Source organism: Dinoponera quadriceps, unplaced genomic scaffold (genome assembly GCF_001313825.1).
Source record: "Dinoponera quadriceps isolate SergipeBrazil2010 unplaced genomic scaffold, ASM131382v1 scaffold2683, whole genome shotgun sequence".
NCBI classification, from domain to species: Eukaryota; Metazoa; Arthropoda; class Insecta; order Hymenoptera; family Formicidae; genus Dinoponera; species Dinoponera quadriceps.
Genome location: NW_014556696.1, coordinates 21,829 through 37,352, shown reverse-complemented (window position 1 = coordinate 37,352; position 15,524 = coordinate 21,829). Strand labels below are relative to the sequence as shown.

Sequence of the window (15,524 nt, the reverse complement as noted above, 5' to 3'; positions counted from 1 at the left end):
GGTAGGACACATGATAAATTTTTCTTGGAAAAGAGAAAAAATAACTAGAAGTACAGAGTGAAAAAAATATTATATGCATATTCTAAGAATTGTTATATAGTTCGATAACGGTATTATAACGTTTAAAGTGTGTACATTTTATAAAAGTTTGAAAACGATCAATTTGACCGGTACTAGTAGGTTTAGTGTTAAACGTTTTTTTATATTCGTCTGCTTTTGTTTTGCTCCCAGAGTCGATCACTCGGCGATGCAGGATACGAAACTTCATGGTATAATATGTCACCCAGTTGCAGTAAAAATATATTATTTTTTATCATGAGATCTCAGAAACAAATCTCTATTACTGCGGGAGGAATGACAAATTTATCGTTAGAAGCATTCACGAGCGTAAGCCTATACAGTCGTATATGTAACTTTTCTTCTGCCGCGCGATCAAAACGCATTATTCACGCGTGCGTGCATATAATGAGCTATATTTCGACATACTGCATTGGTATATTGCAAATGTCATAATAACGATTGATCCATCGTTACGGGGTGGGGAGGCAGTACATATGTTGAGGTGCACTTCGATGTTCGACGGGTATTCTCACAATTTATCGTACACGAGAGTACCGTGCGTGTACCGGCTTTCGCTTTCTAGTTTACTCTCGGGACATATTATCATTGACAGATGGTGGCTATGAGCACGATCAATCCGTTGCTGAAGCTCGGTCTTCGAATTCTCGGCATATGGCCAGACGTGCCATACGCCACCGTCCGTCGGCTCATTCTTGTGTGGAGTACATTGATCGTGCAATACTTTCAGTATATGTTCATGTTCAAGCACTTTAAGCTAAGCGAGCTGGAGTATCTCACCGTAGACGGTTTCCTGGCCACTGTATATTATACCTTGACCATCATGAAGATGATGACACTGTGGAAGAATCATCGGTAAGATACCGCGACAGATAACGCGATTTTGAATCTCTCCGATTCGTTTACGTCCCCCACGGAACGAGATCGACACGGAGTTCCTCAATGTTTACCATTCATTCCTCTTGATTTGCGTTAAAGCAAACGTGACTTAATAATGACAACGTCCAGATGTTAATTGATTCGGCGCTGTATAATTTCGCGTAAAGATGACGACGCCATCGCAGGAAATATCTCTATCCGATTAAAGCGACACATTGCAGCGTGGTTCGCGAGATACTGGCCGCTATGGATACTGATTGGCGGGAGTGCGTTAACGTCGATGAGCATTTGCACTTAATGAAGGCGAGAGCTAGCGTCTCGAGTTTTTGCACGAAAGTTTTGTTTGTTTACAACGTTATCGCCGGTGGATTATACTTCGGCGGCAATAACTTGAATGCTCTCTTTGATCTGGAAAACGGCAATGGTACTTCACGACCGCTCCCCGTGAGTGTAGAGTTACCTTTTGAAGCTAATCAGTCGCCGATCTATGAGCTACTTGTCGTTGTCTTGTTTCTACATTCGATGATGATCATATGTGTAGTGAACTTTCTGTCCACGTTTTTGCTCACTCTGGTACGTTTTGCCAAATTCTGTGACGAGTCGGCTTATAATCTCAAAATACGGACGCGAGAACATTGATGTAGCTTTACTTATGAATTGTTATTACTTACAAAAATAGCTTTTGCTCAATGAATCTATAATTTCATCTAGGTAAGAATTTACTCGTGACCGATCGCAAATATTTTATAATTGAATAATTTATTATCATATATATTTGGAGGATATTTTGTTCTACTTTCTATTTCTTCTTTTTAGACGAAATATTCGCCGAAAAGCTTTCTCTTCTTTAAACGTAGTACTTGATATATTTGCAGATATTTAAGTTTTTTCTAGGTAATTCATGTAAGCGGTCAAATCGATGTCATATGTCTGCAGTTGGAAAGTATCTCTAAAGAAATGCCTCATTATGAATCAGTTGCTTATAGAACAAAAATTCTGGTCGAGACGCATAATAAAGTAATCTTATTTTCCGGGAACCTCGATAAAGCTTTTTCCTTCATGGCTTTATTGCAACTTTTTTGTGACACTGTGCTTATTTGCTTCTTGGGACTCGTGCTAATAACAGTGAGTATCGTAGTGTATACACGAATGTGCGATGATCGATACCGTAATACATTCGGTGCCTTGGTCGTTTAATGTAACAGTCGGTTGATCAATCTGGTGTCGGCTTGGTAAAAACCATATTTGGTTATGGCGCTATACTAATAGAAATTTTTATCATTTGTTTTGTGGGAGAATACCTTAGTCTTAAGGTCAGTGAATGTTTGAAAATAATTTGTAAGTAATTTTTAAACGCGAATTAGTTATTAAATTTATTCTCTCTATTATCTGCTCTATCTTTATTATCTATAACCATCTCATTATTAATTATTAAACATAATAGCTGAATTATTTGAAACAATTTTTGATTGACAAAAAGCATGCACACATAACGTTTATATTTTAGTATTGCTCGGAATTAGTTTCACTTTCGAGGCGACTTTCAAGAGCTATACCAACTTTTTTTCTTTGCATCTCCAACTTTTAACGACAGTGTCGTTATCGTTACGATATCGTTGCGCAGCTTTTCCGTCATGTGTATATATATACTTATTATATTATACCTGCGCAACGACGCCGTAATGACAATGATTCTTTCGTTAAAGTTAGAGAATCGGCCTATTAAAGCGACAAAGAGAAGTATGTAACCAGAAAATCCCATCAAAAGTGAATCTAATTCCGAGCACTGTTTAAAGCTATATTTATTTATTTTTTGTGTATATTCTATATGTTTTAGATATATTATAATACTTTGGCAAGAGAAAATCTGTGAAATATATATATACACACTTTGCATTGTATTATAAATATTTTATGATATTCGTGTGCTTATAGATCATGTTTCAAATTTTTCCAATAAGGGAAGTTGTTATTTAACCCAATTTCTATTTGTTCCATTAATCCTAGAGTATATCAGTCGCCGATGCAGCTTACAATTCATTGTGGTATAATATGTCATGTAATCATGCTAAAAATATATTATTCGTAACCATGAGATCTCAGAAAGAACTTTCTATCACAGCGGGAGGAATGATGAATTTATCGTTAGAAACCTTCACGAGTGTAAGCCTGCAGATTGTCTTTCATCTACAATCTTGCCTTATTATTAAATAATTTCTGCGCTTATTACAAAATATGTCATTTGCATATAATATATATGTACCTCTTTAAGAACTATAATTAGTTTCGTGTTATTTTAGATCGTCAAAGCATCGGCGTCATATGTGTCTGTTTTGTATGCAATGTTTTAATATCATTATAAATTCTACGAAGCTAGTGTGAACCCTAAATGGCTCAATTAATATGGGATATAACTTAGAAACTGTTATCATTAATGTTATCAATGAAATTACAGTGATATAACCCTAGACTTTATTAGATTGTAGGTGTAATCGTAGAATTGCCGATTATACAATCTATTGTTATATCTGATACGACATAATAAATACTTTTTTGTTGCATTGTTACTAAACTGTATACTGAAATGTTGTTATGCAAAAAACAATAATGTAGTCTCACATCGTGTACAACGTATTTGCCTTCACTCGCAAGTTTAATCAGCTCGTCCTAATTTACTACAATGCCTTTCCACTGTTTGCGTTTGCAAAAAAGATCTCTGCACTTTTAACATTGGTATTAATGTCTTTATATGGTTACTAGAACGTAAATATTAATTATGGATACTAACTCACCCATGTTTTGCGGTCTGTGCGGTTAATTTAACCGTCAATGTTGCGAAGATTATAACATACCTGTTGGCAAAAGGCAAATAATTTCAGGCTATTGTCTAATCTATTTACTATAAAATATTTTCCCTGAAAATTCATGTATAGTTTTCATGTCATTTTCGTTTACGTGTACATGTTAGCAAATTTCCACGACGATTCAAGTTGATTACAATTTCTTTACTTTTAAGAAATTTACCTCATATTCATCCCGGAGAACACTGTTCTTCGTAACATTTATACAAATTACTCGCATTATTTGCTATTCCTCTTTGGATAGGGGGAGACCCATTATTCCTGCCCCGTTTATTTCCTTCATGATTCATGGACATGTAACTTAGTTCCGTTCCGTTAGAATAACTAATACTATATTACGATCGTTCAACCGAGTCATTGTACGTTAAATGTTCTTTATGCACGCAAAAATACGGGTATCACTCGCCTTTCATTAATAGCATCACGTTGTCATGGAGAGAAATTCGCAAAAAAAGCAGAAAATATAACCGATGCTCGCTCGAAGAAACGTATGTGTAACGTTTCTTTAGATCAATACTCTGTCGGAAGGTATTATTCAAAGCGTCGGCGGAATTGGAAAAGCGAATAATGAGTTGTCTCCCTACTTGCTATGATACTACGCAACGTATAATAACAATTGATCGCTGGTCACCGAAGAGGGGCCGCAGGCACGTGGGGATGCACTTGAGGGCTTGGACGATGCTCTCATAGTTTATCGTACACGAGAGTACCGTGCGTGCACTTTCGCTTCCTAGTTTACTCTCGGGATATCTCATCGTTGTCAGATGGTGGCCATGAGCACCATCCATCCGTTCCTGAAGGTCGGCCTTCAAATCGTCGGCATGTGGCTGGACGTTCCATTCGCCACCGTTCGTCGGCTGATTCATATGTAGAGTATATTGATCGTGCAATACTTTCAATATGGGTACATAGCCACGCACTTTAAGATGAGCGAGATGCAGTATCTCGTAGACGGTTTAGCGGTCACTTTATATTATTCTTTGACCATCCTGAGGATGATAACACTTTGGAAATATCATCGGTAAGATTCTGCGACAGTTAACGCGATTTTGTTTCTCTCCGATTCATTTTACGTCCCTTGAGAAATGAGATCGACTCGGAGTTCTTCAATGTGTACTATTCAATCCTCTTGATCTTCGTTAAAACAAACATGACTTAATTATCACACCGTCCAGATATTAATTGATGCGACGATGTATAATTTCGCGTAAAGGTGACTACGCCACCGCAGGAAGTATCTCTATCCAATTATAATATTTAAAATCATTTGTAAGTGATATTTCCATTCAAATTAAATGTTAAACTAATTATTTCTATATTATGTGTATTATATGTATTATATGTATTATATATATATATATTATCTTTGTTATATACATCTATTATAGTTTTTTATTGAACATAATAGCTCAATTATTTAAAAAAAGATTACATAACATATAAGGAAACATATACAATATACATATTTTAGGGCACAGTTATCTTAAAACAAATGGCAGATTTTTTTATTTGCATGTTCTATTCTAGATGTACTATAATTCTGATGCAAGAATAATATACAATGTGTCCCAGAACAGTAATGAAAATGCTCGTGAAAGCATAGAACGGATTGAGATGAATAAAAGAGTCTTGTATCGTTTTATGATATTTGTAATAATGGTTTAATAGTTTCTTTACATTATTTAATGTAACTATTCGAAGTGACTTCCTCGTATTTGTAAGAGTTCGGCTCTTTAAGTTATCTGTTGTGTCCCATGGTGCACCATGTTCGGCATAATTGTGTTAAAGGCCGCTGAAATTGCTTAGTGTACCTCATCTTTGGCACCGTCACGTCTATGCTCGACTGAAGTTTTAACATAGCCTTAAACAAAGTAGTCGAGCACGTTAAAATCAAATAATTATTTAATAATTATTCAATAATTATTGCGAAAATCATAAAATACAAGAGTTGGCATTATTGTTTTTGGACACCCTGAACATATGTATATATATATATATATATATATTTTTTATTTTCAGCGTAGTATTAAGCATTTAATGATACTATTGGGAGTACAAATTAGTTCGGTCCGTTTTTATATGGTCAAAAATGCATTTATTTCAGAACAAAATGAATGAACAGATTAATCAAAGTATTATCCATCAGTGGCTACTACTTTTTTCCACCTCTCAGACAATTTTCGAATTCGATCTCGAAAAAATGTCTCGTCTTTTGAGACGATCCAAGTTAAGAGCCAATTTTCGATTTCTCCGAAAGAAGTAAACCGGTGACCTCCCAAATCGTGCTGCATCCGTTAGAACAACCAGTAATCAGAAGGAGCAATGTCCGGCGAATACGGCGGGTGCGGTAAAATATCCCACTTGAGCGTTTCCAAATAATTTTTTACGACTTTTGCAATATGAGGCCGAGCGTTAGCATGCAGAAGAATAACTTTGTCATGTCTTTGCTCATATACCGGCCGTTTTTCTCGTAATGCACGACTCAAACGAATCAATTTTATCCTATACCGATGGCCTGTAATGGATTCGCCAGGTTGTAGCAGCTCATAGTATATAACACCCTTTTGGTCTCACCAGATACACAGCATGAGCGAGGCTTGTCTTCAACGCTGAAATCATCATTCTTGAAACGTCGAAACCATTCCCTATATGATTTATCAGTTGGAGCATTATCATTTTCGTTTACGTGTACATGTTAGCAAATTTTTACGACGATTCAAGTTGATTACAATTTCTTCACTTTTAAGAAATTTACCTCATGTTCATCCCGGAGAACACTGTTCTCCGTAACATTTTTATAAATTACTCGCATTATTTGCTATTCCTCTTTGGACAGGGGGAGACCCATTATTCCTGCCCCGTTTATTTCCTTCATGATTCATAGCCATCCATGTAACTTAGTTCCGTTTCGTTAGAATAACTAATACTATATTACGATTGTTCAACCGAGTCATTGTACGTTAAATGTTCTTTATGCAAAAATACGAGTATCACTCGCTTTTCATTGGTAGCATCACTTTGTCATGGAGAGAAATTCGCAAAAAAAGCAGAAAATATAACCGATGCTCGCTCGAAAGAAACGTATGTGTAACGTTTTCTTAGATCAATATTCTGTCGGAAGGTATTATTCAAAGCGTCGGCGGCATTGGAAAAGCGAATAATGAGTTGTCTCCCTAATTGCTATGATACTACGCAACGTATAATAACAATTGATCGTTGGTCACCGAAGAGGGGCCGCAGGCACGTGGGGATGCGCTTGAGGGGTTGGACGATGCTCTCATAGTTTATTGTACACCAGGGTACCGTGCGTGCACTTTCGCTTCCTAGTTTACTCTCGGCATATCTCATCGTTGTCAGATGGTGGCCATGAGCACGATCAATCCGTTGTTGAAGCTCGGCCTTCAAATCCTTGGTGTGTGGCCGGAAGTTCCATTCGCCACCGTTCGTCGGCTGATTCATATATGGAGTATACTGATCGTGCAATACTTTCAATATGTGTACATATTCACGCACTTTAAGTTGAGCGAGTTGCAGTATCTCGTAGACAGTTTACCGGCCACTTTATATTATACTTTGACCACCATGAAGATGATAACACTTTGGAAATATCATCGGTAAGATTTCGCGACAGTTAACGCGGTTTTGAGTCTCTCCGATTCGTTTTACGTCCCTTGAGAAATGAGATCGACTCGGAGTTCCTCAATGTGTACTATTCATTCCTCTTGATCTTCGTTAAAACAAACGTGACTTAATAATCACAACGTCCAGATGTTAATTGATGCGACGATGTATAATTTCGCGTAAAGGTGACTACGCCACCGCAGGAAGTATCTCTATCCAATTAAAGCGACACATTGCAGCGTGGTTCGCGAGATACTGGCCGCTATGGATACTGATTGGCGGGAGTGCGTTAACGTCAATGAGCATTTGCACTTAATGAGAGTGAGAGCTAGCCTCTCGAGTTTTTGCACGAACGCTTTGTTGGGTTTCAACACGTTCGCCGGTGGATTATACTTTGGCGGCAATAACTTGAATGCTTTTTTTGATCTGGTGGAAACCGGCAATGGTACTTCACGACCGTTCCCCGTGAGTGTAGTGTTACCCTTTGAAGCTAATCAGTCGCCGATCTATGAGCTACTTGTTGTTATCTTGTTTCTACATTCGATGATGATGGTATATACGGTGAACCTTCTGTCCTCATTTATCCTTACTCTGGTATGTTTTGCCAAATTCTGTGACGAGTCGGCTTATAATCCCAAAATACAGATGCGAGAACTATAATGTAGCTTTTCTTACAATTTGATATTACTTACAAAAATCGCTTTTGCTTAATGAGTCTATAATTTTATGTAGGTAAGAATTTACTTGTGACCGATCAGAAATCATTTAATTCAATAATTTCTATTATCTATATGTGTGGAGGACATTTCGCTTTCTTTCTACTTCTTCATTTTAAACGAAACATTCGCCAAGAAGCGTTGTCTTCTTTAAACATAATACTTAAAATTTTTGCAGATATTTAAGTATATTTTAGGTATTTCATGTATGCGGGCAAATCGATGTCATTTGTCTGCAGTTGAAAAGTATCTCTAACAAAATGCCTTCTTATGAGTCAGTTGCTTATAGAACAAAAATGCTGGTCGAGAAGCATAATAAAGTAATATTATTTTCCGAGAATCTCGATAAAGTTTTCTCCTTCATAGCTTTATTGCAAGTTTTTTGTAATACTTTGGTTATCTGCTTCTTGGGACTCGTGCTAATAACAGTGAGTATCGTAGTGTACATACGAACGCACGTTGATCGATATCTTAGCTTATTCAGCTTTCCCGATCGTTTAATGAAACAGACTCACATTGGAAGTGACGCCAGCCTTTTAAAAACCATATGTGGTTACATGGGCATAACGATGGAAATTTTTATATTTTGTTTTGTCGGAGAATACTTATGCCTTAAGGTTAGTAAATATTAAAATTTAATAAGTATAAATCATTTTCTTACGAATCCTAATTTGACAGACTATTTTTAATTACAGTTAAGAACTTGATATTATTTCCGTTCTAAAACGATTATAAAATGCGTGTTTTAAGATATATATATATATATATATATATATATATATATATATATATATCTCTCTCTCTCTCTCTTAAAATATATTGACGTTATTTTTAAGTTGTTTTTTTTGTTTATGAACGTTCTTTCTTGACTTGTGTGTTTTAACTTATAGGTTGTAAACACTTTGTAATTTTTTTATTAAATGAAATTGCCGTTTAATTGAATTTTTATTTGTCGCCTTACTTCCAGTGTAAATCACTCGGTGATGCAGCATATGATTCTTTATGGTATAACATGTCGTCCAGTCACGGTAGGAATATATTATTTATTATTATGAGATCTCAGAAACAACAGACGATCACAGTGGGAGGAATTACGAACTTAACGTTAGAAGCCTTCACGAGTGTAAGTCTGCAGATTTTTTTTTCGATGTATTTTTTTCAATGACTTTTTTCGAGGATTTTCTCGATGACTATTTGATTCTTTGTACCTTTTCTAATCATCAACGCTTATTGTACGGAATGTCTGTCACTAAATGTCTCATCCGTCTTGTAATCTAAGTTAATGTGAATAAAAAACTTCTATACCATTTTGCAAGGAACCACTTAAATTTTTGAGTTATTAATTATAGAATGTGGAAGAAAGTAATAATACGGAAGAAATGCGACGTGCGGCCAGCGGCGGAGGATATAATTATTTTTCTCTGTCTTCTTTAATTATTTAATTCTTTAACTTAAAAATATACATGGTTGTTTGCGAAATAGGTGCACGACTTTTTGTTCATATCGACCTAAATTATAAGTATATGGCAGATAAGACATTTAGCAACAGGCACCTTGTATATAATTACATGTTATACATATATATTTACATATATTTATGTACACTTCTTTTTACAAGTAATAATTTGTTTTTTGTTTTAGATCATGAAAGCGTCTGCAACATATATGTCTGTCTTGAATGCAATATATTGATATACATATCTATAGGATGGCAATGCGCGCTTGCGTGCATTAAGATTAAATTGCGTAATTAATATAGGATGACAATTTAGGAACTGTTATGAATGAATTTACATGATGATTGTGAACTGAATTTGCTGCTTGCAGAATCTAAGTTTATATTTGATACGATGCAATAATATCATATTGTTGCTTCGTTGTTATATGTTGCCTATTTAAATACTTTTACCTAGAGAAAATAACATGAATTCATAGTCTCACATCACGTCCAACAAATTTACCGTTAGACCTTCATTGAAAGTTTGAGCATTGCCAAGTGTCTAAACAGCGAATTTTCGCTGCTTGTACTTTCAACTAGTTTCAATCTGCATTTAACCTATTCAGATTATTTTTTGATATTATATATATTAAAATATTCTTATTTGAAAGATATATATAGTTATAGATCACTGTTTAAAGTATTTACTATGAAAACTTCTTTCCGAAAATTCTACATATATGTACAGCTTTTACGGCATCTTCGTTTACTTGCACCTGTAACAAAGCTGCAGCAGCGAATCAAATCGATTAAAATTTTTTTCCTTCTGAGACTCTCGCCACATTTGCATCCCAGCATATGCTGTTCGTATTATTTATGAAAATTACTTGTCATTACTGGATATTCACCTCTAATCCAGAGGAAATGCGATGTTCATCCTTCACATAATTTTTTTAGGACTTCTGACCACTCACGTAATTTAGTTCCATTCTGTTAGAATAATTAATGCGGAATTAAGGCCGTTCACCCCCGAGTCACCGCACATTAAATAATCATCTGTGCACGAAACGCGAAGATCACTCTCTTTTTTACAATAATCACTAGTTACTAACGTGTACATTCAAGTTAAAACATTTTTACTTAGAAAAGACATGTGGCTGCAGACCACTGTCTATAGTATTTTCTGCGAAATCTTTTCTGGAAACTCCGAACACGTACTGTTTTCCACGGCGTATTTATTGCCTGCGACTGTAGTAAAGATTCCACGAAGAGCCTGATCGATTAAAATTTTTTTGCTTTTGAGACTCTCGTCACATGTGCATCCAGGACAACGCTGTTGTCCATAGCATTTATGAAAATTACTCGTCATTACTCGATATTCGCTCCTAGCGGAGACACAATGTTTCTCCTTTGTTTATCTCTTGTAAACCTCGTAACAACACGAATAGTTTAGTTCCGTTCTGTCGGAATAACTAATGCAGCCATCGTACGATAAATGGTCTGCCGTACAAGCAAAAAACGCGAAAATCGCTTGCGTTTAATCGATGGTATAGCATTGTAACAGAGGAGAATTCTCGAGAAAAGAAAAGGAAAAGATCGCAAATACTTCATGAGACGTAAGTTTTTTCTTTCCGTGCGCGATCGTAACGTATTATTTAGCGCACCAATGTCATTACGAGACTAACATACAAATAATGAGTTGTGTCTCGACTTACTGTTACACCGCGTAACGCATAATAATGATTGATCGGTGATCACTGAAGTGGGGACCGCCGCATGTGGGGATGCACTTGCAGGATCGGTCAGCACTCTCTCAGTTGATCGCTAACGAGGGTACCGGACATACTGCGACTTTCGCGTGTTCTCGGGACAGATCGCGAACAGATGGTACTCACAAGCACGATTAGTCCGTCTGTGAAATTCGGTCTTCGATTTTTGGGCGCCTTGCCGGACGTGCCATACGCCGTCGTTAATCGTATGATTTACTTGTCGATTGCGCTGACCGTGCTGTACTTTCAGTACGTGTATCTGTTCGCGCATTGCAAGCCGGGGGAGCTGCAGAATCTTGTAGACAGTTTACCGGCGGCTTTCTATTATAGTTTGACTACCATTAAGGTGATAACACTTTGGAAGGAGCGTCGGTAAGATTTCGTGTCATACAGCGCGATTTGAAGTTCCTCCGATCAGTTTCCGCATTCGATGGATGAGACCGAGCTGAGTCCCTCGATATGTAACATCCGTTCCCCCTGATCTTCGTCGAAGCACAACGTGACTTAATAATTTCGCCGATCTAAATATTAGTCAACATGATGGCGTATAATTTGGCCATTGAAGTGATAATGCCACCGCACGAAATATGTTTATTCGATTAAAGCGACACATTGCAGCGTGGTTCGAAAATTACTGGCCGCTATGGACACTGATTGGCGCGAGTGCGTGAACGTCGATCAACATTTGCACATGATGACAACGAAAGCTGGCATTTCACATTTTTGCTCGAACGCTTTGTTCGGTTTCAACACATTCGCCGGAGCGATCTACGTCATGGCCGACACCGCGATCGCAATTGCGCATCAGGCAGGGGGTGATAATGATACTTCACGACCGTTTCCCATCAAGATACTGCTTCCCTTTGAGGCTGAGCATTCGCCGATCTATGAACTGCTCGTCATTGTCTTGTTTATGCATGCGATGTTAAACGTGTACTCGGTTACTATTGTGAACACTCTGCTTTTTACTCTGGTACGTTTCGTCTAGATTCTGCGACGCGTCGACTTATAAGGCAATGATAACTAAACGATAAGTTTGCAAAACTTGTTTTTACGAAAACCGTGTCGTCGCTTAAAACTTGATAAAAAATAATACAAGCAAGTTTATTGATCACTGGTCCCGAAATTTTTATAATTAATTATATATCATGGGAGGATATTACATCTTGCTCTGTTTTTGTTCTTTTTTTTTTATCGGGATGTGATAATGTAATTTTTTTCTTTAAACAAAATACTTAAAGTCTTTGCAGATACTTAAATGTATTTCAGATACTTCATGCAAGCGGACAAATTGATATCATATGTGAAGACTTGAAAATTATCTCGGAAGAAATTTCTTCATATGGCTCTTCTGGACATGCATTAGGAATACTGGTCGAGAGGCATAATAAAGTCATTTCATTTTCCGAGAATGTCGATAAGCTATTCTCCTTCATAGCTTTGATGCAAGTGCTTTTGAATACCATAGTTATTTGTGCCTTGGGACTTTTCATTATGGCAGTAGGTACCGTAAAACGTATAAGAGTGCGCGGTAAATGATACCGTTACACATTTACTTTCTTAATTGTTTAATGAAACAGTCTGTCGACGAATCTGGTGTCGGCGTGATAAAAACCGCATTTGCTTATGGCGCTGTAACAATTGAAATGTTTATCATTTGCTTTGTAGGAGAGTATCTTAGCATTAAGGTTAGTAGATATTTAAAATCATTTGTAAGTGATATTTTCATTCAAATTAAATGTTAAACTAATTATTTCTATATTATGTGTATTATATGTATTATATGTATTATATATATATATATATTATCTTTGTTATGTACATCTATTATAGTTTTTTATTGAACATAATAGCACAATTATTTAAAAAAAGATTACATAACATATAAGGAAACATATACAATGTACATATTTTAAGGCACAGTTATCTTAAAACAAATGGTAGATTTTTTTATTTGCATGTTCTATTCTAGATGTACTATAATTCTGATGCAAGAATAATATACAATGTGTCCCAGAACAGTAATGAAAATGCTCGTGAAAGCATAGAACGGATTGAGATGAATAAAAGAGTCTTGTATCGTTTTATGATATTTGTAATAATGGTTTAATAGTTTCTTTACATTATTTAATGTAACTATTCGAAGTGACTTCCTCGTATTTGTAAGAGTTCGGCTCTTTAAGTTATCTGTTGTGTCCCATGGTGCACCATGTTCGGCATAATTGTGTTAAAGGCCGCTGAAATTGCTTAGTGTACCTCATCTTTGGCACCATCATGTCTATGCTCGACTGAAGTTTTAACATAGCCTTAAACAAAGTAGTCGAGCACGTTAAAATCAAATAATTATTTAATAATTATTCAATAATTATTGCGAAAATCATAAAATACAAGAGTTGGCATTATTGTTTTTGGACACCCTGAACATATGTATATATATATATATATATATATTTTTTATTTTCAGCGTAGTATTAAGCATTTAATGATACTATTGGGAGTACAAATTAGTTCGGTCCGTTTTTATATGGTCAAAAATGCATTTATTTCAGAACAAAATGAATGAACAGATTAATCAAAGTATTATCCATCAGTGGCTACTACTTTTTTCCACCTCTCAGACAATTTTCGAATTCGATCTCGAAAAAATGTCTCGTCTTTTGAGACGATCCAAGTTAAGAGCCAATTTTCGATTTCTCCGAAAGAAGTAAACCGGTGACCTCCCAAATCGTGCTGCATCCGTTAGAACAACCAGTAATCAGAAGGAGCAATGTCCGGCGAATACGGCGGGTGCGGTAAAATATCCCACTTGAGCGTTTCCAAATAATTTTTTACGACTTTTGCAATATGAGGCCGAGCGTTAGCATGCAGAAGAATAACTTTGTCATGTCTTTGCTCATATACCGGCCGTTTTTCTCGTAATGCACGACTCAAACGAATCAATTTTATCCTATACCGATGGCCTGTAATGGATTCGCCAGGTTGTAGCAGCTCATAGTATATAACACCCTTTTGGTCCCACCAGATACACAGCATGAGCGAGGCTTGTCTTCAACGCTGAAATCATCATTCTTGAAACGTCGAAACCATTCCCTATATGATTTATCAGTTGGAGCATTGTCACCATAAACTTCTACAAGCATTCGATACGCTTCAGCTGCACTTTTCTTCCAATTAAAGCAGAAAATTAAAACCTCCTGCAAATGCTGCTTAGTTAACACAAAATTTGACATATTCAATACAGTAAAAAACAGGGGTTTTGTATGAAACTCAAAGCGATATAAACTGAATATTATTGACAGATGTCTAACCTCTCTGAAACTACCGAAATTAGCTGTCACTATGAAACATTCATAACAGCCAGAGCCATCTTTTGAAAACGGACCGAACTAATTTGTACTCCCAATATATGGACTTGTTTATAAATTTTCCAATAAAGACAGACGTCATTTTACTTCAAATTCTGTTTGTTGCATTGCTCTCAGAGTATATCACTGGCCGATGCAGCGTACGATTCACTATGGTACAACATGTCGTCTAATCACGCTAAAAATATGTTATTCGTAATCATGAGATCTCAAAGAGAACTAACTATCACGGCGGGTGGAATGACGACTTTATCGTTGGAAGCCTTCGCGAGTGTAAGCCTGCCGATTTTTCTTCATCTATAATTATCCGACATTTTGTACTATTGTCAACTAATTCCAGCGCTCGTTGCAAACTATATCAGTTACATATATACATATATATCACCTCTTTAAGAGCAATAACTTGTTTCATCTTATTTTAGATCATGAAAGCGTCGGCGTCATATGTGTCTGTTTTGTATGCAATGTATTGATATCATTATATACTTTAACGTAACGTGAACCCTAAATACCGTAATTAGTATGGGGTAACAATTTAGAAACTGTTACCAATGAAATTACATGATAACCGTAGACTAAATCTTTATATAGATTACAGATGTAATCGTGGACTTACTGATTACATATTCAATCTTCATATTTAACACGATAAATTAATAAATTATTTTTTGTCGTTTTGTTACTGCATTGTACATTGAAATGTTGTTAGTTAAAAAGCGATAGCGTATATAGTATATTTGCCAAATAGCATATTTGCCTTCACTGGCAAATTTGATCATCTTCATCTAGTTTATGCA

General features: G+C 36.1%; 1 protein-coding gene across 1 annotated transcript in view; it reads left to right on the top strand.

The window, feature by feature from the left end:
• The window catches only part of LOC106747954, a 19,109-nt gene extending 3,909 nt beyond the window's left edge, over positions 1-15,200 (top strand). Inside the window, exons 3-13 of the mRNA XM_014626010.1 lie at positions 674-933; positions 1,179-1,530; positions 7,176-7,432; positions 7,643-8,033; positions 9,123-9,278; positions 11,478-11,734; positions 11,981-12,335; positions 12,632-12,862; positions 12,943-13,050; positions 14,845-15,000; positions 15,150-15,200. Coding sequence (XP_014481496.1) covers positions 674-933; positions 1,179-1,530; positions 7,176-7,432; positions 7,643-8,033; positions 9,123-9,278; positions 11,478-11,734; positions 11,981-12,335; positions 12,632-12,862; positions 12,943-13,050; positions 14,845-15,000; positions 15,150-15,200 — 2,574 coding nt within the window. The remainder of the gene's footprint in view (positions 1-673; positions 934-1,178; positions 1,531-7,175; positions 7,433-7,642; positions 8,034-9,122; positions 9,279-11,477; positions 11,735-11,980; positions 12,336-12,631; positions 12,863-12,942; positions 13,051-14,844; positions 15,001-15,149) is intronic.
• Positions 15,201-15,524: the final 324 nt, after the last annotated feature.